We start from the raw sequence: 25337 nt of genomic DNA, 5'->3' as shown, positions 1-25337 counted from the left end.
TATATATATATATAGTCCTTATTTTTATTTTGCATACCTTTGTTTATATTTTCTTCACATTTTCATGCAGACCAAGCTGTCAAGCAAAAGTGACAGTAACAGGGGAGGGGAGAAACTATAACATTGCCAGTGGTGTTTGAACATTTGCAGAAACTTTTTATTTTTAAGAAAGTAAAAGCAATTTAAGTAAAAGGTGACTGTCAAGTTGGCCATACAGTACACTAAAAATTAATAGGGGTAATTGGAATAAACAATAACTACATATACTGAATACAATCATTACATGTGTTAATTTGCTACATTTTATTTATAGTTCTGTGGATCCTTTTAATAGACAATTATAAACTACATTTTATTTATAAATAAATCATGGTCCAATTTGCAAGCAGGATATTGATGCGGGAGTGCATATTGTGAGTTGCTGTTGGCTTGTTTTGGGTGTAGCAGCTGACACTTTTTTGTCCTGGCACATCCAGGAATGACAGGTATAAAAGGGGATGTCCACTTTACTCTGCACACCAATTTTCTTTGTTATTTATCTATTAACCGCATACAGTTATCAGAATCTGCTGTAGAACTCACATGCATTATAGCCATTTCCCAGTCTGGCCAAAAATAGAGGCAAAATTTAGACAAACATTAATTTTTGTGTTGTTATAGATACTGTATATGTCATCTGGACTAAACTAAGAAACATGAATGGCCAATGCCCAATATATATCTGAGAAAGCAATAGACAAAAGACAAAATCTAATGATGCACTGCTCAACCTCCAATCCACCCCAACACTCCACAAACAAAAGGCCTTTTCCTGGAATCAAATACATATAAGGATTGATATGCAGCCACACAGCAATTTTTCCACATAACACTTTATTAAAAATCCATAACGCTCACCGAGTAACGGTTATCTATGTGTTTCAGACTAAGCAGCCTTAGTCATATCTATGACCAGGGCCACTTAAGTTGAACCGCATAAGAGACAGTTTCTGTGTGAACATTATGGATTTGTATTTAAAGTGTAAAATGGAGGAACTGCTGTGTGCTGGCATTTCTATCCTTATATGTACTGTATATGATTCTAGGAAAAAGGGCTTTTGCCTTGGGAGTAACCACAAAACCTTTGTAGTCAGATTTTACCCCACCCTTTGTTGAATTTAGTCCCAATCTACTAAGAAGTGTCGAAAGGAAACTAATCATTTCAGAGATTAAGTTCAGTCTACTTACAATATTGTAAATCCTCATTTTATTTATTCTCCTGATAATTTTCTCTTCAAACATTTTCCTTCACAAATAAATATTGCTTAGGTGTTGAATTTGTTTTAATTAAATCAATAAATTGTTTTTAAACTGAAGGGAACTTTAGTTTCTCATTGATTATTATTTTATCTTATGAAATATCACTTTATCACCACCTCCAACACCCCTTTTTTCCACTATCCTGATTGAAACTCACAGTTATCACTGGACAAGAGCTTGATAGGAGCTGGGCAGTGAGTTGAGCAGTGATAACCCTTGGAACAGTCTGTATGATTTACTTTTAAAGTCAAAATACTTAAACAAAACTGATACAATACCATGCATGTAATATATTTATCTGTATCATAATAATGTCTTGAGTAAATTGAAAAATGCATTTTTGATCCTAGAATAACTCAAATAACACACAGCAAAAAACGACTGCATACCGCACTGAATTATGCTTATTGTATTAAGTTTGCAGAACAGACACTATGCATATTTTTTGTAAGAGTTTGCATTGTTTGCAGAACCAAAGTAGCTAACTACAGAAATATTTTAGGAAATAGGTATAATCCTAACTAATAATGTACATAAAATAAGGACAACCTTACCCATGTAAAATCAATCAGCAGAGGAAATTGATCCAAATGTTGCTAATACCTCTATAATAGCTCCTGTTACTGGAACTAGAACTCCTATGATAGTAATTGACTTGCAATGTTGTCAAATGCGATTGGTCAACATGTTCCGGTCTGCCTATATATGAAACAGATGTGGGAAGACCTAAGATGTAGATATTAATTATGATATATGAATTAGAAAAAGGGAAAAAAAACCTGTTCTTTGAAAGTCACCTGTTCCATCCCAACTGGTCCCTCGCCCTCTTTCTCTCTTTTTGCCATTCATTTCCTATCCCAAAAACAAAACTGCAAATGAGAAGAATTCTTTCTTTTGAGTGTTGCCACCAGAACAGGTGATTTCCATCTGCTGCTGTTCTGGTGACAAGTTTTTAAATTTCCCTTCACATTGTCTCCTAGTGATTGTGGTCAGCAGGCAGATCAGAAAGTGAAAGGGATCTAAACCTTCCTCACGTTGCCCAAAACTAAAAAACACATTTTGACCTTTAAGTTAATATTCCTCTTTAAAAAGATAAATATTTCAAATATATTTATAAATATATAAACACAGAAATTTAACATGGGGAAAACTAAAATGTGTTACTGTGTAGATTTTTTTTTTTAAAGAAAACCTTTTTTTTTAGCAATTGTACACAATATTCGTGTACCCCCCAACAATAAGACCTAAGATGTAGATATTAATTATGATATATGAATTAGAAAAAGGGAAAAAAAACCTGTTCTTTGAAAGTCACCTGTTCCATCCCAACTGGTCCCTCGCCCTCTTTCTCTCTTTTTGCCATTCATTTCCTATCCCAAAAACAAAACTGCAAATGAGAAGAATTCTTTCTTTTGAGTGTTGCCACCAGAACAGGTGATTTCCATCTGCTGCTGTTCTGGTGACAAGTTTTTAAATTTCCCTTCACATTGTCTCCTAGTGATTGTGGTCAGCAGGCAGATCAGAAAGTGAAAGGGATCTAAACCTTCCTCACGTTGCCCAAAACTAAAAAACACATTTTGACCTTTAAGTTAATATTCCTCTTTAAAAAGATAAATATTTCAAATATATTTATAAATATATAAACACAGAAATTTAACATGGGGAAAACTAAAATGTGTTACTGTGTAGATTTTTTTTTTTAAAGAAAACCTTTTTTTTTAGCAATTGTACACAATATTCGTGTACCCCCCAACAAGCCAGTCAATAACTTGTGTGCCTCCATTGCTGCTACAGAGGTACCTAACCTGCAGTGATAGGATCCAGTACTTCTAAATCTTTAAAGAACCTGTCCCTTCTTTCCTAAAGCATCCTTATTCAAATAGATTTCCAGTCAAACTTTTTGTCCCTAGATCCAAGACCCAGCAATGTTATGTTTGCATTCTGAGCACTTGCTCATTTAGATCCACCAGATGGCCTGACTGTTTGTACAAGTCTGTATGAATCTTATGACATATGGTCCAGACAGCGCACAGCTAAAAGGTTTAAAAATAGAAATGGGAAATAACAGAATGGCTCTTACATCATTTTATTGGACCACCCTACACACCATGCGATTACACTCTAGCTGGCTTAGATTATAATATAATATTTGAAATTTTGGACTAATTGCATCCTAAAAGTCTCCTATAAGCAAGAGCCATGATGTCATTCTTGTTTAGTCTGTGCTTTGTGAACACGTTGTTACAATGCAGGTTTCAATGTCAGATAGAAGACATCAATTAATGACCACTTCTAAGAAATCATGTGATGCTCTTCAGTCCAGATTCCATGAGCTCATTTATTGCTCATTCTTTTACCTTGGGAAAACCTGCAGACGACCGTTGTATTACAGCAGAGGGGTAGATCAATATACCATTAATGTGTTTAATTTAAAAAATGCTTGATATGTGAACTTTAGGAATGGAACTAAAACCTAGTCAGTGAGTACTTCAAGGCTACATAATGCTTAGCCAAATGCCTTATGAATTATGGTAATTCAATCTACAGACGCCACTATCTTCTTTATTATAGTTTTTTTAAAATTCATGTTAAAACTATCCTGAAGCTTTACACTCCCTTTTCATGCATGTCTGCATCTAAATTTAAAAATGAGAATGTGTATCCATATTTACCATTCCAAATGTTAGTTACCTAATCACAATCGCTACCTTTTATCCTATCAAACACTCCACTAGGGCAACAACTATGGTGGACCTGTTAGGGGACTTAGAGGTTTATTTACTAAAGGCAAACAACAGCCTGTTCACTTTCCCAGGGAATACGCACTTTGCAAGGAAGGTTCAAGTTAGTTTAGTGAATAAGGTGAAGCTCTCCTGACTTCCCTCATCCAATCATGTGTAAGCAAAAATGCCTTTTTTTCTTGTACATGATTAGGTCTTCTTTGCAAAGTGAAATTTCAACACATTCACCAGCTGTTTTTGCCTTTAGCAAATCAACCCCTAGGTGTCAGTTACATCCTACTAAAGAAGAACCAATGAACCTCTATGAAGGAAACATCTCTGACCAAATATAATGTCGGGCGGGTGATGCGACTTGAGTACTGTACATCTTCAGTCACATCTCTTCCTCTCCTCCGTGACTGGAAACTGGGCGTTGTGTGCAATTGATGGCATGCTGCAAGGTAAGGTTTTTATACTTTGCAGCAGCCCTCCACATAGCTTTTTAATGAAAATGTATGCACCCAATGCGGTGTGTAAATGAGTGGTGTCACAAGGGGGGTACGGCCCACGCCATCAGAGGGGGTGACACCAAAATGACTTACAGTTATCTTGCTTTCACCCCCTCTGAAAAGTTGGGCACGCGGTCATAGTCTGAGAGCTTGACTGTTGCATGAGAGAGGAGGGGACCCGGCAGCATACATTATCCCACCAGATAATTGTCCCCTCCTCTCTCTGCCGGTGTCCATCACTGATGACATCACACACACCCGTGACGGCGTCCCAGGGGGTGGCACTCAGCGGATGCTCCAGGTGACACCCTGCCTGGGGACACCTCTGGTGTAAATGATAATTTTTCCCAGAGCTTGCTTTAAATCTTGCTCATCCCTCCCAACAACCTTCTTTTACCCTCTGTTCAGCAACCTGTGGAACCTGTGGAACCTGTGGAAGAATGCAAAGTTTTGTATTCTTTAACACATTTGTAAGAACATAGTCATTATCCACAAATGTTGCCGTTCCCTTTGTACTTCTCTCTTGCACTTACTGTTTGCTGTCATAACCTCTGCAGTGCTTTTCTGCACATACTTTCCACTATTATACCATCCAGAATTCCCCTCCTGTAAATACTGTCCACCATCATGTCTTCCACAAATCTCTTCTGCACGAACTGCCTCTGCAGTCCTCTGCTGCACATTCAGCCCAATGCACTACCCTCCAGCACTTCTCTTGTGCACATACTGCCTCGCCTCATACCCCCTGCAGTCCTTTCCTGCAAACACTGTCCACTAAAACACTTCTTTTACATTATAGTTATATCCCCACCTTCCCTTATATCCCCTCCTTATTCTAGAACAGACACACTGTTAGTATGACTTTAAGGTTGCATTTACACCTGTGTATTTTTTCATGTATTTTTACATGTTTTAAGAACAGTCATGCATTTTTATTTACTACTCATCAGTTGGCCTTATAACGTGCGTTGATGAGTAAAAAAAAGGCAATACAAAACACTGCATAGCACAGATGTGAACTGGCACCATTTAAAGCAATGTCACATGTGTTGACATGTGTTAAAACACATAGATGTGAATGGGTCATAAAATGTATGAATCTGGCGCATGAAATCATGGCAGTCTCAGAGTATAATATGTTTTTGAATTATGGCCTTTCCCAGTATGCTGGATGTGGAATACATGAATGTTGTGTACATTTTGTATTTTGCAACCACCTTTTGAGGAGAACATGCATGCTGATTGTACAACATTCTTTAGATCTACCAACAACTATGTAGTGCAAGGGTATGTCTGATTGAATATAAATTGAATGGTTTGTTTAGAAAGGCTTTGACATTATACAGTGTTGATGAATTTTAGGCCTCATTCACACTGGGCTAACTCGGGGCGTACATGTCCGTGCGGCATGCAGGCCCCCGTGTCGGGCTGTTCTCAGAAGGGACAGGTTCTGCGTGCAGCAGCCTGTTCTTCCCTATAGAAGGACGCGGCCGTACGCACACCCAAGCTGCACATTCGTGCGGGTCCGGGTGTCTGTACCTGGACGCAGACAGGATGAATCTACAGTGTATGGCTGTGTCCTCCCATAGGGAAGAACAGGCTGCTACACTTAGCACCTGTCCCTCCTGGGAACAGATCGATACGGGCGTGCGCACCCCAAGTTAGCCCAGTGTGAATGAGGCCTAAATGATATTGTATGGATCTTTACCGTCATGTGACAGTTACAACAATGTGTGATATATAACCTGTTTCCTTTAGTCATTAAATAATGATCTTAAAAACAGTGACATAGGACTCCTAACCCCATTTCTGTGCCATCTGCACTTTGTGACATTATCAAACCGGTAGCATACCTGTAAATGATCTGTACACATTGTATCTCTAAACTAAAGGTCACAGCTTAATAACACAGTTTGCAGGAACACATGTACTAATTAGAGACCATTCTACCCTTTCATTGTTCACTTTGATCATTTCAGCAACCTCCTCCTTAGTCACACGTACATCTGTTAATTTAGATTTGTATACAAGTTTCTGTGCCTCATGAATAAAAAAAAATCTGTTAACATTTTGCGACTGATTATGACGGTACCCTACACAGAATGGAAAGGGAGATAATGGCAAGGAGCTATGGACAGACTATAATGGGTGGACAAATAAAGGCTAAGTTAACTTTTCTGACCGTGTTTCATGTTACATCTATATTCAGGTTATAACATGAAACATTGTCATATCGCAAACCGCCCTCTTGCCCCACCACTTACCCAAATCGCAGGGTTCTTCTCCCTGCGAGCTTGTGCAAATTTTTTTATTTGGCACGGCTGTGTGTGACTCCACCCACACAGCCACGTGATTTATTCAGAGATCCTTTGACAGGATCTTTGAATTAAGAAATTACAATGGCAGAATGGCAGTTCTTAATGGAATACAAGTGCGGTGATGTCACCTCACTTGTAGTCCATTCATTCTTGCTCCTGATGCGCACTTGGGTGGGAGGAAGAGTTTGCAGGAGCCAGAGCATTGCACCCGCCAACTACTGATTGTGGTTGTAATGCTTTGCTGGCTCTCATGCAAAAAAATAATAACTACACATTATTTTTATTTGATGAAGAAGTGTATATTGATTATTTTGTTCTTAAAGAAGACTTTGCCTTCAAAAGGGACAGAAAACAAAGACAATACAAGCATAGCACACATTAGGGATGCACTGATACCACTTTTTTAAGACCGTGTACGAGTACCGATACTTTTGATCAAGTACTCACAGATACCAATTACCACAAAGTGTGTAGGTTTAGTATGATATGTGGTGTACACGGGTACTAATGCTTATGTGTGTACAGAGTATTGACTGTCTGCCGACAACCGAATAGCATCTTCATATTATTATTTATGCCACCGGCCATGCACATTCACACATTGTAACAGTGTAACGTAAATTTACTAAACAGTATGCTGTGGTATACTCCAGCAGCACTACAACCACAAATAAGAAAATAAAAAAAATAAAAATTTACCACAGTATAATGTACCAAAACACAAAAAATAACCTCAGCAAAATCATTTCTCTTCATTATGTCCAACAGGAAGGACGCCCCCACAAGTTTCACTTACTATATTTGAAGGTCATGTTGACATGTTCTTCTCTACATCAGGCACATGTCCTGATATAAAGGCACAGTTTAGATGTAGTCGCACTATGGCTTCCTTTAGCTGACCTTAGAACCTTCCAGTTTCCTTAGCATGTGGCTGGCAAGATGAATACAGGTAGCCCTCAATTTAAATTGAATGCCAATATATAATGTAAGTCAGTGGGAAGCGAAGGAGTTATGTTCCAGATCTTTCTCAAAATTGACACAAGTTGCATGAGCTTACACAAGGAGCTTTAAATAAAATGTACCCGTATTATGTTACTTATGTCGATTTTGTCAATGAGAGTGGCTTGGAACCTAACTTCCTCACTTTCCACTGACTTACATTTACTGGGTTTAAGTTGACACCAGTTTCTTTTAGAACCATTCCTTGTTTTGAGAGAGGCCTGGAACCTAACTCCCTCACTTCTAATTGACATACATTATATATTTGGTATTAATTTGCAACACTCACAGAAAAGGGTGCTATTTTGAATCAGTGCAAATTGAGCCGTTGTAAACCGAGGGCCACCTGTATAATGTTGTTAGTGGGGAAGCCTGGCATTTAGTGGTTTCTACAAAGAACATTGTCTAATCAAGGTCAACTGTGGCGGTTTTTTATGCATGCACGTAAATTCATTTTAGTGGCTAGAATAAATAAATATCCTAGCCAATATAACCCGTTTATGCGCATACGCCTCTAAACACTGTGTATGTGTAAACTCCCATAAATGTGCATACATACCAAACATGCATTTTTTTCCACTGTGTTTTTCTACCAGCCTCTGGCAGAGAGATCCAATGTAGGTGGGAGTATTTTAATACACCTGTGTGAATGAGTCCTTATAGTGTAGGAAACTACCACTTCACACCTGAGCACCTGGGTCAATAGAGAGAGTATTTAGGGCAGCAGCGTTTGCAAGTAAGGTCAACATATTCTGTAGATGCGGACACAGTGTCTATTTTCTGTTTCAGAACATTTCTGACTTAATATTCAGTTAGAGCCACACAGACTAGGATTTATTTTTATGGTTATTTTTTAATTGCATTGGAAAAAATGAGTAAGTTGTTGAATGCTGAAAGTGGGTTGCAGCCAGTTTGAAACCTGAGTTGCTGTGAGGATTCTCGGTATCTGTGAAAAAAAAAGGTTTTAGGCTGTGTGTTGTGTTAGACCTGTGCAACTTTGATACTGGGGGAGATTGCAGCATATGTATCATTGGTGGTATTACAGTGTTCCCTGCATAGTGCTAATGTGACAGTATTAGCTTTCATTCAGACACAAAGTAAGCACTTGGCATTGAGGATGTGTGTGCATGGTGGACAACAAAAGATAACCTGTCCTATGACGGGTAATGCATTGCTTCCAGGAAACAATAATAATATTACTAATAATATTACATTGTTTGAAGGTTGAACTGTAGTTTAGAAGGCAGGTTCTGGGAGAGTTGTGGCAGAAAGAAGTTCATATTCACAGGGCGGAGTGAAATTGTGTCAGTGCATTGAAGAAGTACATCCTATGGGCATCTTCAATAAGTACGTTTACAAACTTTTAGATCAATATGGTTATTAGGATTTGCATATAACTTATGGAAAGTCAATATCGATACACTATAGAACTATTTTTAGATTTATGCATAGATACCCTTTAATCTGCTTCCCTGTTGGAGAGATTTACTATGACTTCCTGTTCTGGCAGATGTGTAAATCTTCCCGGTAGGGTCAGAGAAGGCTGTGATAATCTGACAGAGGCTTTAATCCTTCCCAGTTGTCTCTGGAGTTAAATAGTTTTGGTTAGAGTTGGGCTTTAAGTGTTTTCCCATTTAGGGGTGTTGCTACACTTTTTGCCCGTTGGGGGTAAAATGTGCTGGTGGTGCACATTACCAGGGGGGCATTGGTGCATGTTACTGGGAAGGGGTGGTGATGGGTGCTGGTGGTGCATGGTACCTCTGGCTCTGGTTCTGACTGGAAAGGGGGCGGCAGGCACAGCTACTGCTCCGTCGTGTGACGGAGCACACCTGTTCCCACTGATTATGATAGTAATAGGACTGTTTATACAAAAAAAAAAGTTTTGTTTGTGTGAGTTTGAAAGACAGGAAATGATTAGTCCTGTGGAGCAGATGAATGTGTTGAGTTACATTTGTAGCTTAGAGGCTTACATGTAACGTAAAGCAATTGCCTTAATACTTGTATATGGAAATTATATTAACATCTGTTATATTTTATCTTCCTACACAGGCTCAGCTTTCCCAGGCTTTAAGTGGAGTTTCTGATAAAGCAAAAGAAGCCAAAGAATTCTTGGTTCAGCTAAAGAATATACTTCAACAAGTCCAGGTATCATTTTCCAGAATGTTGTCAATCTGGTACATCTGCCTCTAATGGAATCCGGCTTTACATCTGGCAGGGCAGTTCTTGGCCAACATATAACCGGTCGTTAAAGTGCATCTAGAACCAAATATTTTTTGTTTCTTTGTTTTATTTTGTTTCCTTTATTTTCACCTGGTGATTTTGCCAGTAACACACTTCCTGTTTTAGTGTGGCCCCACTCTATAGAGGAGCAATGGAGCCACCGTTGGATAGCAACCTTGTCACCCTGTGGGTAGTGTCAGATGGACTAGAAGAGTTAGATGGACTTGACTAACAAACTCCAGCCAACGATTTTTAAGCAGTTACAGAAAAACTTTTTTCTCCTTTTGGGATAAGGGTTTTACATAAATGAATAAGGACTCATGGGGAGTGTTTGCCCCATACAGAGTGGAAGGCCATTTTCTGATGCCCCCAAAGCTACAGGATGCAGCTCATGTAGCTCTATGGAGACACAGGAGTTGTGCAGTGCACCCTCACACGCTGCTTCCCACAGCCCGGAGTTATCACTGCTGAACAAAGATGGTATACAGCCTCGGACGCATACATGATGTGACCCAAAATCAAGATATAGTAGGATACTACCCGCTATATGCTGACAGCACAGAGCCACACTACAGCCGGGAAGGATCCCGACAATATTGGCTTGACAGCTGATTGACAGCTGGCTCTGCCTCTCTAGAGCCAGATTCAGCTGTGCCCACCCCCAACCCTGTCTGTCCCTCCAATGAGCACTGAAGGAACGGAGAGGGGAGGGGGGATTCCCTGCAGGGAGTGGTGAGTGACAGCAACTGCTCTCTGCATGGAGAAGACCATGAGCTGAGCAATCATGATAACATGATCACTGAACCAGCACTGGATCAGCAAGTGACAGCTGCAGTGTCCCACGCCGGCTCTGACTATTGGGAAGAGTACATTTTACCCTGCCAATACTTCTTTAAGAGACTCTTCTCTGGAGTGAATAAGTGTAATCTTTGTAATCATTCCTCATAACCGAGGTCCTCCAGCTCCCTTAATAATTTTGTTGCCCTTCTCTGACTGTCCTTCCTTCTAGTTCAAGGACACAGTGGCGTCACTAGTGAGGTGCAGGGGGGTGCGGCCCGCACCCGGGTGACACCATTGGAGGGGTCACCTCCTTTAAAAAGTCGGGCACTCGGTCATGGACCGAGAGCCCGACAGTTGCTTGAGAGAGGAGGGGACCTGGGGGCATACCTTATCCCGCCGGGTGAATGTCCCCTCCTCTCTCTACTGGCATCCATCACCAAGATGGCCGCAGGCAGGTAACAGCGCATGACATGATGATGTTGTGCATGCACAATGGCATCACTGTGGGTTGTCACCCGGTACCCGCTCTGGGTGACACCCTGCCTCGAGACGCCCCTGTAAGGACATCCTCTCTGTGGATTGGTGACCACAACTGAACTACATATTTAAGATCAGGCTGTACCTGTGTTTTGCTAAGGGGCAGAATTATGGATTTATTTCTTGACTATATGTACTTTTAATACATAATAAATCATTGTTTGAATTACATTTTTTGGGGATTTTCTTCTCTGTGCAACAATTTAGCTAACACCTTTTGCATGATTGACTTCCTTTTAGGAAAATGGTCTGGAATATGAAGCATGCTTGGTTGCCCAATGTGATGCTCTGGTTGATGCATTAAACCGCCAGAAAGCGAAATTGCTTACCAAAGTCACAAAAGAACGAGAACATAAATTCAAGGTGAGCTGCAACATCACAGTCATTGGGATAATGATTTGATAATGTAATAAAAAGTAGTAGTAATGATAATTATTTAAGTCATATAAATAAAACCATATTTAAAGCTTAACTCTGGGCAAATATTATAAAACACAATTTGGTTCAGCTACAGTTTTACGAAAATGTTTAAAATGTTAAATACTACTAGTATCAGTACCTAATTCTCTTAAGCGTCCTTTAAACTCCTTTGGATGTTTCTCTTCACTTCCTGTTCCAGAGACATAACAGGAAGTAAGAGAAAATATTTCGAAAGTGAGGAGAATTCACTTCTTAGTGAGTTAACAGATGCCCCTATTTGAAGATTTAGCTGAAAAATTTTGTTCTAGTGATAACTCTAAAATGTTGGATTTTCCTTCACTTACTGTCTGAGTGACAGTGGTCATAAGGACAAACAGAGAGGATGACTCTACCTACCCGGGCAGTGGGCACAGACAGCAATTAAAATTTGGCAGGTGTTGCAATCTATCCTTATGCTATCCAAAACGTCAAAAACGTAGCACTCCAAATGCTAATTCTAAAGTGCAGAGACTCCTATTACCCAGACCAGTACAAGATGGATTCTGATTGGTTGCTATCAGTCACCACCATTCAGAAATAGCACTAAAGAAAAATACCAATACCAATTCGTCAGATGTACACATATATGCAGATGCACTGTGCGTAACACCATTGGAGCACTATAATAGCCAAGCTACTAGCATTTGTTAAAGGAAACGTCAGCAATACAAACCTCCATACTTCCTCACTACAAGTTTCCTTTACTGTGGCATCGATGGATTCAGATCAGTTTTCATAAGACCTGTGGCTGCTTTGCCCTCTTTTCTCCTGGCCATGAGTCTTGTAACTTTCCCTCTGTAGTTCTTTTTGGAGCGAGCAGTGAAGTAATAACGTCCCCAGCCACCATAATGGAGAATCCTGGTCTGTCCCACCCCTGATGACCTCACACTTTGACTGACAGGCTGGGAGTCTCCTGATCTGCCATGACCCTATATGCCTGCCATTGCCAGGCTTTGCAAATGAGCACTAAGCTTAGTTTAAGCGCCCCTCTTCACAATATATTTACATCCCACCCCCAATCCCGTCCACATTACGCATTCACTACAATTCCCAGTGCTTGATGGTAAGTGTAGTTTCCCATAACATTGTATTCTGTTGTGTTACATTGTTCCAGGTTCAATAAGAGTTAAATAGGAAAACAGATAGGTATTTCCAGGGCCACAGTTTAATTTCACCGACATGTCCAAGCCAGTGTGTTCAGTCAGAGATGACCAGATCTCCAGAAATGTATTTGAGCAGCTCTGTCAGTTTATACCTAGCTAGTGTTGCGGTGATAGTGTCAATCCACAGTAGAAAGGCATCATGGCACACTCACAAACTAGCATGTAAAACAACTTGTCTCACCACTAAGGACAATGACAGAGGTTTGGATCCACGTCTTCTGCAAAGGATGTGTAAGCCGCACTGCCGCGCCGCGATAGTGTCAATCCAGCCTCTTTTTTGTGGGTGGGAGGAGTTGGTGCCACTTAAATAGAATACACTTTTTGGCATAAAATAATAACAATTTAAACTGTATCTAAAGTCAAAATGTCCTTTTTAGTTTTTGAATAGCGTAGTAGGGGGTTAGAACAAGGTTGGGCAACTCCGACCCTCCAGCTGTGCTTTATCTACAAATCCCAACATACCTCTGCCTCTGGGAGTCATGTCTGTAACTGTCAGTCTTGCAGTGCCTCATGGGACTTGTAGATCCACAACAGCTGGAGGGCCGGAGTTGCACACCCCTGGGTTGGAAACTCTTTAAGGTTTTGGTTGTTGTCCATGTTCCTGTTAGAGAAATTTACTCCTGGTCACCATTACTCCTTTTTTACCTTTACCTTACTCTGGAGGGATTTTCTCTCATGTCCTGTCTATAGGAAAGGAAAAAGGGAAAGCTCCCCAGTGGGACACAGCTTCCCAAAAAAAACCTGACCAGGATTTTAATCATACTCTACAATATGCAAAATAATTTTTTTTTTTAAATGTAATTAAAAAAAAACATTTTAGATATACTGAAATAAACAATTTTGAGTGTAAGCTCATTCAGACCAAGTAGCATGAAAGGCCAACTCCAGCCCAAATTCTCTTATTTTAGCTTTGGAAACAGTGGGGGAAAACATAATTTTTTGTCAGTAAAATATATATATATATATAAATGAACTACGCCAATAAGCAAGCTAACAGCTACAAGGCACTGGAATATACACCCAATGTGAGTGTGTATACGTGAAGAAAATGAATAAATGAATGTGCCGCGCTACAACAATGAGCAATACAAAAAAACAATAAAAGAATCTGACTCATAAACAAATATCAGTGAATAAATAATATATAAATCAGATGTGAAGTCTGTAAATGTTCATAACTCTGAAGATATGTCCATATAAAAACAGCAATAGTGATGAATATTTCTTGTTCCTTCACCAAATGTGCCACCTGCACCCCACCAGATATAAGGGTGTTCACATTATTGATAGACCCCAACAAAAGGTCAAATTGGGCAATTCCCTTCTTAACCAGGGGAGGGGGCCCTCAGCTCCAATCGCTCACAGATGTCCTCCAATAATATAATCAGACCAGCAGACAGATCTGTATATCAATTCTTTAGTAGGGAAACAATAACCTCCACTCTTATTGATCTGTAGGCCTCCTCAGTATAGGATGTCAATACCAGGATCGTGTCCAAAAGGAGAAAGCAAACACCATAGCGCGTACCATCCAAACAAAGTATGATTTATTAAAAGAAAATTACTCACATAAAAGCAGTGGTAACACAGCATGGTATCTTTCTTAAGGTGCCCATACACTGCACGATTCTCGTACGAGAATTGCGGGAAACCCGTGATCGTACGAGAATCGTGCAGTGTATGGAAGGCGTGCGACCATTTCTAATGTACGGTCGCACGTCTTTTGTATATCGAGCATGTTGGAAAACCAGCCAAGAATCGTACGATTTTCGGCTGGTTTTTAACATGATCGAGAGATCACTGGCGAACGGGCCGGTGTGCGCACGCGCACACAGCCCATTCAGCATTGCAGTCATCGGCTTGCTATGATCGCAGGTACGATCTGCCTGTCCAAGATGGGCAGATCCTACGTTTTTTAAGTACTTTACAACCCTTGCAAGACAGAAGTCTTGCGAGGGTTGTAAAGTGTATGGGCACCTTTAGAAGTGTATGCAGGAGGTTTAAATAACTGCGGCTGTCGGTCGTAATGATCAATTTGATGTCAGGGATCAGGTTTATGTTTTCATCTGTGACTTTATTTAAAAAGCTGTGACCCCACGTCTAACTGGCCTTTTTTTGCGCCACATGTGGCCCCTGACTCTCATTGGTGTAAGAATTGTAACTGAAAATTAACAGAAAGTTTAGAGAAGCTACACTTCTGTAAGTCAATTTTCTGGCTGGTACATCAAGAAATGATTTCTGGCCTCTTTCTCTGGTAAAACATGTTATAAGTAGCAGTTAAGTACCAAGGTAATTGTTTTACTTAAATTACTCTAACCCTTCCTACTTCCTAAAAATGTATTTTTGTCTATGTCCCTGTCATGGAGGTTTCCCCCCACTTACTGTCCGGACAGGAAATAAGTGGAAGTCTTCCTAATGGTCACAGATGGCAATACAAACCTGATAGAGCCTCTAACCCTTCTCTGCTGCATCCAATAACTACAAGAGAATATCTGGCTGGGGGTTTGCTTTAATTTAGCGCACGCCTTGAGGTATTCTGTTTTCTGTTGTAAAACTAATTTGTGAATAAGAGCCTTAGAGTAGTAACATGAAATTTTAGATGCAGCAGCTGCTGAAAATATTTCCAGCAATGCTTAATAGCAAAGTATGTATTTCCTTGGGAGTATTTTCATGGATTACCAGAGGATTTGAAGACTTTCATCAACATTTATACCTTTTAGTACATTCTACCTTTGTCTGCTATGTAGGGTTGCACAGATACCAAGTACAGTACTCGGTACAAGTATGAGTACATGTACCGATACTTTTGAGCTCCAAGACTACACTAGAGAAAAATTCAAAAATTAGGAGGCAGCTGTCATGTGTAATGAGCACACGGAGCTCCTGGGATTTGTACATCTGTTTTAATGTACGATTTTGTTTTTATAAATATAAATAAAGGGATGCACAGATACCAGTTTTGCGAGTACGAGTACTGGTACTTGCCGAGTACTTACAAGTATGAGTACTGATACATTTTTGTTTATTGTCATGTGACAGTTTTTCTAAAACAATACAGACTAATGATTTCAGGACAGTGGTGGAGTGCCAGAGCCAGGTCCCAGCTGCAACCGCTGCAACCCTGGTAGTTCTCATGAAAATGCCAAGTATCTGCACTGGTACTCAAAAAGTATCTGTGCATCCCTACTGCTGTGTTATACACGGGATGCGAAGTAGAACCACCAAAAGACCCGTGCGTGACTGCTGTCAACATGCGCTTGTGAGCTTTCATCTTGCATTAGTCCCACCGGTACAATATACTAATCCAATGTAAAGGGGATTATCTTATATGTGTGGTTTATTTCTAGGTTGTCTGGGACCAGATAAATCATTGTACACTCAAACTTCGCCAGTCGACTGGGCTGATGGAATACTGCCTTGAAGTAATCAAGGAAAATGATCCCTCTGGTTTCTTACAGGTAAATGTGCAATATAATCCTTTTGTTAAAACATGCAAGATATTTGCCGGTCTCTCATTTCATGTGCCAGTGACTGATAAGGATCATGTACCGGACACAAGGGTCTATATATGAAATCTCTGAATGTCAGACAGGATTATTCTCCAGGTTAACTAACCTATGTATGATCTTATATTGCAGAAGCTGCTTTTAATCTATTTTTTTTCTGTTTCATCAATTACATACAGAAATCAGCAGCCCCCATATATTCCAGAATCGCTAGAGAAGTTTAAATCCTACCATAGTGTTACATGCAGTTCCATGAGATAAACAATCCCTTTTTCCAGCAATCCCTAGAAATGTACCTTCTGTTTCTGTCAGTCTAAATGTCTCCACAAAGCCAACCTGCTATATCTTAGAAATAGATGATTTCTTTTTAGAAAGAGCACTTTGATAATCCAGTTCTGATCTAGCCCATAAGTTTAAAACAGAACTCCGGGCAAATCAAATCTTAACCCTTCAGTGGGACTACCCCTGCACTGCAAGGGTTAAGTGCCCGTTCTACTTAGGGAGCTAAAGTAACAAAGTTATACTCATGCCAACCACTTTCCCGGCTTGCTCTTAGACCAGTGCCTTCAGCCTCGCTCCCCCTCCACTCCGGCAAACTATGGTCCTGGGAGTCATCACGTTCCATACACTGTGTATAGAGCATGAGGATGGCTGGAGCGGAGGGGAGGCGAGGCTGCATGGAGCGGTGTAGGAGCCAGTTGGGATTGTGGTCTGAGTGAGTATAACTGTAATTTTAGCTCACTAGGCAGATCGAACACTCAACCCTTGCAGTGTGGGGAGAGCCCCACTGAAGGCTTAAGATTTGATTTCCCCTTAGTTCTGCTTCAAGCATTCCCTTTTGTTTGGTTATATTGCCTAACACTGGGAAAAACACAGAATTACTGAGGTTGATTTAAAAAAAATCATAAATGTACACCTATCAACCCCAATGTTCACTAAGCTTACTGAATAAAGTTAAGGTGTGCTCCCTGCAGTTATCCAATCATATCCAAAGAGAAATCTTGTTGTTGTGGGTTTTTTTTAAATTTCATATGCACATGTTTGGGTATTCCAATGAACACAGTTTGGCTTTATTCACTAAACAGTGAACATTCACTACTTCTTTAATAAATCAACCACAAATTATTTTTCAAGTGAGGTCTCAAGGTATCTGTAGACAGGTGATCCTCATTCCATATCCAGAGGGGACACAGAAGTGCTAATAATTAACATCCGTCTATCCTCAGCAGATGCTCTCTCTGAGTTTTTTGCTCTACTCTACATTTTTCCGCACAATGTAATGCAATGTGGCAAAAAGGCATGTAAACGCAATGCAACGCAAGTAAAAAAAAATACATAGAAGTTTGTCCACTCAAGACATATAAATTAAAATGAAGATTGACAAATAAAACAAAAAACGCAATGCAACGAAAGTCAATGGAAGTTGAAAGTCAAAAGGCTTTCATTGACTTAGTAGTGAGGAGCCAAGCACCCCCCTCTGCAGTTTGATTTCGAACTTTAGAACAGGGGAAAAGTTAGAATCTGAACTCGAACTGAATGAAAGTCTATGGGGGTAGAACTATGAAAATCAATTGACCCCATTTTGAAGGCTCATATGCAAGTTAATGGCCATAAAAATGGGGATTTGGGTACTGCCCTGGGGGACATGTATCAATGAAAAAAAACTTTATAAAAACACAATTTTTAGAAAAGTGCACGGTTCCCCCTCCCAAACAATACCAGACCCTTTAGGTCTGGTAGAAATGTTAAGAGGGACCCCATTTAAAAACAAAACATGGGGTTCCCCCCAAAAGTCATACCAGACCCTTAAGGTCTGGTAGGAATTTTAGGAGTGACCCCATGTAAAAAAAAAACAAAAAAAAGTGTGTGGGGTTCCCCCTTATAGTCATACTAGGCCCTTTTAGGTCCCCCCTAAAATTCCATACCAGACCCTTGATCCGAGCACAGGCCTGGCAGGGCAGGAAAGGGGGACAAGCGGGCCCCCCTCCCTGCGATACCAGGCCACATGCCCTCAGCACTGGGAGGGTGCTTTTCCAGGGTCACCCCTGGCGTTGGTTGTGGGGGTGCGGGCAGGGGGCTTATTCACATCTTATTTACCCAGATGCAGCCCCCCCTTCTGAATGAGTAAGGGGTACCCCAACCCATTCACTAAAGGGTCAAATCAAATTGTAAATAAAAACACCAGACTTTTGAAAAAATCCTTTATTTAAAAAAAAAAAAGCAAAAACAAGTTTTAAATTTTTTTTTTAAAATTGATCCACCGACGTAATCCAACATCAATCACGATGTCCAGCGTTGTCCACGGCAATGACGACTTGACGAAATCAAAAATAATACAACAAATATTGCAAATATTGCTGCAACGAACACCCGCCGCATAATGGCATTTTGACAGATGCCGGCAACATATAAACAATTGGGCGGAACTAGCAGTGACAGCTAGCTCCGCCCAACTGTTTACAGTTGTAACAGGTGAGCCATGATTGGGCAAAGTCATCATGACCTTGCCCAATCATGGCTCTCACAGTTCTCTGTGCCCTGATTGGCTAAAGCCTTGCACCTGACCGGTCAGGTGCAAGACTTTAGCCAATCAGAGCTTACAAGGCACAGTGCCTTCCGGGGAGCTAGGAAGACGAATAGCCCGCCAAATGCTCTGAACGTGTGTTCACCGAACTAGCAGCTCAGCCCCACAAGCCCCAGTTCCATCTTCGCTGAAGCTTCTTCCACTGCTAGTGTCTTTCTTTTTTGGCCAAAGGGTGGCCAGCATCCCAACACTAGACTGCACTCTCCAGTATCTTATGCACATTGAGAGCATATACTTGCAGCATTTGCAGCAGGCAGTGTTCATTAACATTTTTTAGTAAAAAGGGAAAAAAATGTTTTGTTGGCAGCAAAAGACATAGAGAGCCTCTTTTTAAGAAATTGTGCCTACTAGCCCTTTTTATATTTATTTTCAGTTCTGTTTTAACAGTTTCTTGTATATGTTGCTTTAAGCAAAAAAGGGACCTATCTTATCTATACCATCCTATCTGCAGGTGAGGTATAAATAACTGACCTTATTTTTAATGACGTATATGTGTGAGAGGAATTTGTTCCACTTTTGCCTTGAGGATGTGTGCAACTGCACACAAAATCATTGTTGGGGATTTTTTTCTTGATGTGGATTTGATGAAGTTAATTGCCATGTTCAGTAAAGGTCTTCGGAACTATTGGTAACTGCAGGCAAGGCTTCTTTTCTTGGCGTTTTCACACAGGAATACTTGTCATTTCTTTGATCCTGCAATGATATTCTAAATTCTTCCTTAACATCAAAGTTTACAGCAAATTTTAATATATTTTTCTGTCTAATAACATATACTGAGCTGTTTTGTGACTCAAAGGTAGAGAACAACATAAAAAAATAAAGAGCACTAAAACTATAAAACTAGTTGACCAAGAAAGGAAATCTTTAACTTTTATTAGAATCATGCAATTATCATTCAATCATATAAAAAAAAAAAAAAACAAGATGAATACATACCGGTAGATTCAAAGATGCTGTCCTTTAGGCATTAGGATTTTTTCTCACGTAATGAATATTCAAGCTGGTGTCCTTTGACCAGTGACCATATGTCATCCATGCCTAGGCCAAGGTCCATCAGTTTACCCCTAAAATTATTACATTTGTTAAATAATAATTCCTTGTAGGAACAGCTTAAAGTCCATCTTAAGACTCTAGTTTTCTCTCTCAGAGTGAAAAACTGGAATTTTCTATGCAATCTGCTAAGTAATTTACATGTTTTCAATAATACCTGTATTCAGTAAGCTGAATTTCTTGTGCACCCTTTTAGACAATCCATGAGAAAGGTGGGATTGTATTTGGGGACTGAGCAGAGCTTTAAAGAAGAACTCCAGGAAAAAATATATTAACCTTTGCAGTGGGGTACCCCTGCACTTCACGGGTTAAGTGATTGTTTATGTCTAGGTGCTAAAAAAAAAAAAGTTATATTCACCAGACCATCCGAGCTGGCTTGTACGTAGATCGGTGTCTCAAGCATCTCTCCCCCTCTGCTGCAACGGTCTAAGGATCCTGGTTTCATCACACTCTATACACTGTGAATAGACTGTTTATAGATGTGAGGACGCTGAGGACCATTCAATCTGTAGACACAAGTAGACACAATCCTCAATGGATGGTCTGGTAATTTTACCATTTTTAGCACCTAGACAAAAAGGAGCACTTAAACCTTGCAGTGCAGGGGTAGTCCCACTGCAAGAGTTAATAATAATTTCCCTAAACTCCTGCAGATACAGTAGTGGACGGAGCTAGGTGTGTCTGTTCATTGATAGAGCTATACGTGATGCTAACATCTAAGCAGCTACAGCAGCAGCAAGGTGACAAAGCTGCAGTAATTTCACCCTATCTATGTAAATGCCTATTCAGTGGTTATACTGGCAGAATCGACAGGTATTTACAAAAGATTCCAGAGGATACTTAGGAAAACATGGAGCTTGGTCCTATTGATATGGGCAGTCTACATCATGTATTACAGGTAACCAAAAGAGGAGGGGTGGAGAAGCGCCAACAACCTGACGTGGAATGGTGCTGGGGTGTTGGGAATTGTGAATGTTATACTCAAATCTGAGTTTGTTGCGTCTTGGGACCGAGGATTTTGGGAAGGTGGTGCTGTGTGGTGAGGTGCCAGCACTTCTGATTGGGTATCTGGAGTGTCAGCGTGTGATCAGGAATAAATGGATGAGTAGGTGAGTATAATGAGTACAAGCTCTAATGAGTAACAATACCTGAACTTACCATTAGGTAAGAAATGCAGCGACATCAGTGACGAAGGACAGGACAATTGTGAAGATGTGAATCAAGGTGGGTGATGGATGTTCACCTGGATGGGTAGAAATGATGATGACTCCGCTGACCATCCATCCAGGTGAACATCCATCACCCACCTTGATTCACATCTTCACAATTGTCCTATCCTTCGTAACTGATGTCGCAGCATTTCTTACCTAATGGTAAGTTCATGTATTTTTACCCCTTAGAGTTTTGTTCTCATTATACTCACCTACTCATCCATTTATTCCTGATCACACACTGACACTCCGGATACCCGATCAGAAGTGCTGGCACCTCACCACACAGCACTATCTTCCCGAAATCCTCAGTCCCAAGACGAAACAAACTCAGATGTGAGTATAACATTCACAATTCCCAACACCCCAGCACCATTCCACGTCAGGTTGTTGGCGCTTCTCCACCCCATCTCTTTTGGTTACCTGTAGTACAAATGTCGGGCACCCGGTCCGCACATTTGAGAAGCAGCACACCCAGCGTCCCCAAAACAACCCCCCAGCCCCTCCTGGACTTTTTTTCTCAACTTTCACATAAATCATGTATTGCAGTATACATAGTTCTACTGTAAGCCTTTTTTGACCAATGCAGACAAGGTAATCTTGAAGTAGTAGAACTAGTGACATCACATCAATGACTGAGGTAGTATTGCACCATTAGTCATTTATCCAAGGGCACATTTAGACTTCCTGATTACTGAGCCAAAGAGTAAAAGGGCAACTCCATTATTTAAAAAAAAGGATGTACTGCATGCACTTCCAAATGAAAGCCTGAAATCTGCCACAAAAGCTGTAATATAAAGTTCTTTGATCGGGCAACTGCAAGGCTGCACTTAGTACAGTGAATAATTAAAGAATAAATACGTTTTTAGTGAATCTGTGCCTGGTCCATGCGGGAGAAAGAAACAGGTTTGCTTTAATGCAGACCCCAACAGACACAAATACATAAAATTCCTTTTACTCCCACAGCACTCCCTTCAGCTGCTCGAAGGTAAAGAAAAGTCTCTGTAACAAACGTATCACTGGAGTCGCAGCTTGCACAAGGCTATGATTTCCCCATGTGACAGCACTGATTGGCCCACTGTGTGACAGTGCTGATTGGCCCAGGGATTGGTATGTTATGTAACAATGCTCATTAGCCCAGGGATGTTATATAGCGTGAGCCACATGCTCCTCCTGATGTTTCACTTCCCAGTGCTGAAAGAAGCCCAGGCGAATGGAAGAAAAGGAAGTATATGCTGTTGGGAATGGGAGAATTAAAGCAAATCTGCTGCTATGCTTATTGAGTGCAAAGCACAGATTTGTTTTTGGATGCAGTTCCTTTCATAAACAATGAAGTGCATGTTTATGGCAATAAAATTAAAAACAAAATCAAACACTATTTACCATGACTAGTTGATTTAATGCCATCAGTTTTACGATAATGACTTCTATACACTCTACTAGCTTTCCTCAGGAGAGTGTAAAAAGTAGGTATTCAGAAGCGTAGGAGAGATTCGGTAGAAAGCTATCATGCCCAATTTCCTTTAGCTAAACCCATGACATGTGACCTTGGCAAGCCAGCTTTGATTAAGCTTTTGGAATCATGCCCATCAACAGGGATGCTGATTAAGACAGGGAGAAATCTTACTGTGAGAGATTCAAAGACATTTTAGAAAAAAAGGGCTGACTTGGGGTCAGCATTTTTTTTTTAACACAGGTTTCCATTAAGCCAACATATTAGAAAGATGTGAACACATTTTTGGACAAGGCTGAATTTGTACTTGTATGGAGGTAATTGAGATAGAACTGATGCATGCTGGGACATGTAGTTGTACAGAGACAGGGGAAAGGCTAGTGATGCCTGCATGTGGTGCATGTTATACTTCTTAGAAATTGTTAATGTTTTGCTAAAAGTTGCCTGAGTACTGCAAGAGCTTAGGTATGTCTATATTTATGTATTTATTGCCACTTACTACTGGGGATCTATATAACATAACGTGAACAGAAGCTGTTCAGCTGTGAATTTGTGGGCTACAAAAATAAAGGGGGTGCTTGATTTTTGTATGAGGAAGAATATTTTTTTATCAAGTTTAGCATTATGTGTGACATTTTGCTTTATAAGCTTTCTTGGAAACATCATGTTAGCATCAGGACTTTTCTTTCCTTCACCAATACTGTATTTGGTCCCCTGCCTATGTGCAGCCTTATTAGAAGTGAATTTAGGTAGTCAGGACTCTATGGCCTATTTTAGGCCCCATTCACACCTAAGTGTTTTGTCGCTCAAATGCCTAAGTCTTACAACACTCAACAGGAGAAATCCCATTGTTTTCAATGGCACCAGTTCACCTGAGTGTTATGTCACTTGAGGCAAAATGCCAGTAGCTTTAAAAAGTACATGAGCTTCTTTTGGAGCAAAGCATTTTGGCCCCAATAGACTTTAAAGGGAGCACCTACAAAATGTGAGAAAAACAGGCAAAAATACAGATAATGCGTGTTTTTTAAGCTAGCTTTGCATTGGCTAAAAATAAAATAAAACACTTAAGCCTAAAAATCTCGCAAAAATGCCTGTACAAACTTTATAAAAACACCCAATATAATACCCAAAGACATTCAGCTCAAGCATAAATGGGGCCTTAGGAATTAAATAAGTCAGAACCATCTGCTGCACTGCCACTGACTAGTGATGAGGCTGGGCTTGGTGTGAACCCTGTTCACCTACAGTTGTGTGAAAAAGTGTTGGCCCCCTTCCTGATTTTTTGAGCGGTTCATGCTCGAAAACCTTCCAATGCTGCTGAATTACAACAATTATGCAAAGATGAGTGGACCAAAATTCCTGCACAGCGCTGTAACAGACTCATTGCAAGTTATCAAGTTATCGCAAAAACGCTTGATTGCAGTTCTTGCTGCTAAGGGTGGCCCAACCAGTTATTAGGTTTAGGGGGCAAACACATTTTCACACAGGGCCATGTGTGTTTGGATTTTGTATTCCCTTAATAATAAAAACCTTCCTTTAAAAACTGAATGTTGTGTTTACTTGTGTTATCTTTGACTAATATTTAAATTTGTTTGATGATCTGAAACATTAAAGTGTGACAAACGTGCAAAACAATGAAAAATAAGGAAGGGGGCCAACACTTTTTCACACAACTGTATGTTCACCCAAGCCCACTCAAGACTGTGACTGCAACCCCCCAACCCAATCAGTCAGTTGCTGAGAGACGAATTCCCTGGCCCCCAGCTATACATCACAAAGGGGCAGGGAATAAACCCACCACAACTTCAGCCACTGACTGAGCCAGGTGAGGGGAATGGTGGTCACAGTTTTGAGCAGCCTAGGGCGAGTTCAGGACTGGATTCACACCAAGCCTAGGCTCATCTCTACTGCTGACTAACTGCTATACCCAGTTTTCTAGAAGTAGTTAATTGCTGATTTTGAAATATGTTTTGGAACATATGGCAGAGAAGTAGTACAGACCGTCTTTGTTTTTCACCTGTCTGCAATGCTGCTACGCAGACATCAGTTATTTGTGATTGTCTGTAAATTTTACCTGCAGTTAAAAAAAATAATGCAATATACACAAGGTAAACCCAGATATGTCAAAAGACACTCAGTCAAAGTTTTTTTTTAATTATAACTTTAGTGAACTAGCTTTTGTAATTTTATGTAATCATCTCTCAGGTTAGCATTATGATACACAGAGCACAGTTTATCCTAAAAATAACAGACTGCCTAAGGGCAGGAAAATAATTAAATGTCAGATTATTTTCTGTTGATTTGTGTTTAGTAATGAAATTCTGGCATAATCACCCTAGAGTAAGTGAAATAGATTTAGTTACAATAACTGTGAGAACAACTCAATCTTGAATCAGTAAATGCCAACTAATGCAAGCACTGTTTTGGCTTGAAGTGATTGTAAACCTTAATTTTTTTAAATGTTTATAAATAATAGGCCTATACTTTTAAAACTCATTTGTTGTTTTGATTAAAAATGTTTAGTTTCTT

At 40.1% G+C, this 25337-nt stretch overlaps 1 protein-coding gene across 1 annotated transcript in view; it reads left to right on the top strand.

The window, feature by feature from the left end:
* The window catches only part of LOC108789854 (tripartite motif-containing protein 67-like), a 46236-nt gene that overhangs the window by 9283 nt on the left and 11616 nt on the right, over positions 1 to 25337 (top strand). The window contains exons 2-4 of the mRNA XM_018559981.1: positions 9895 to 9990; positions 11623 to 11745; positions 16352 to 16462. Of these exons, the coding sequence (XP_018415483.1) occupies positions 9895 to 9990; positions 11623 to 11745; positions 16352 to 16462 (330 nt within the window). The remainder of the gene's footprint in view (positions 1 to 9894; positions 9991 to 11622; positions 11746 to 16351; positions 16463 to 25337) is intronic.

Source organism: Nanorana parkeri, unplaced genomic scaffold (genome assembly GCF_000935625.1).
Source record: "Nanorana parkeri isolate BGI_ZX_2015 unplaced genomic scaffold, ASM93562v1 scaffold424, whole genome shotgun sequence".
Classification (NCBI taxonomy): domain Eukaryota; kingdom Metazoa; phylum Chordata; class Amphibia; order Anura; family Dicroglossidae; genus Nanorana; species Nanorana parkeri.
Note: the sequence above shows the minus strand (reverse complement) of the source record. Positions and strands in the feature narration are given on the sequence as shown.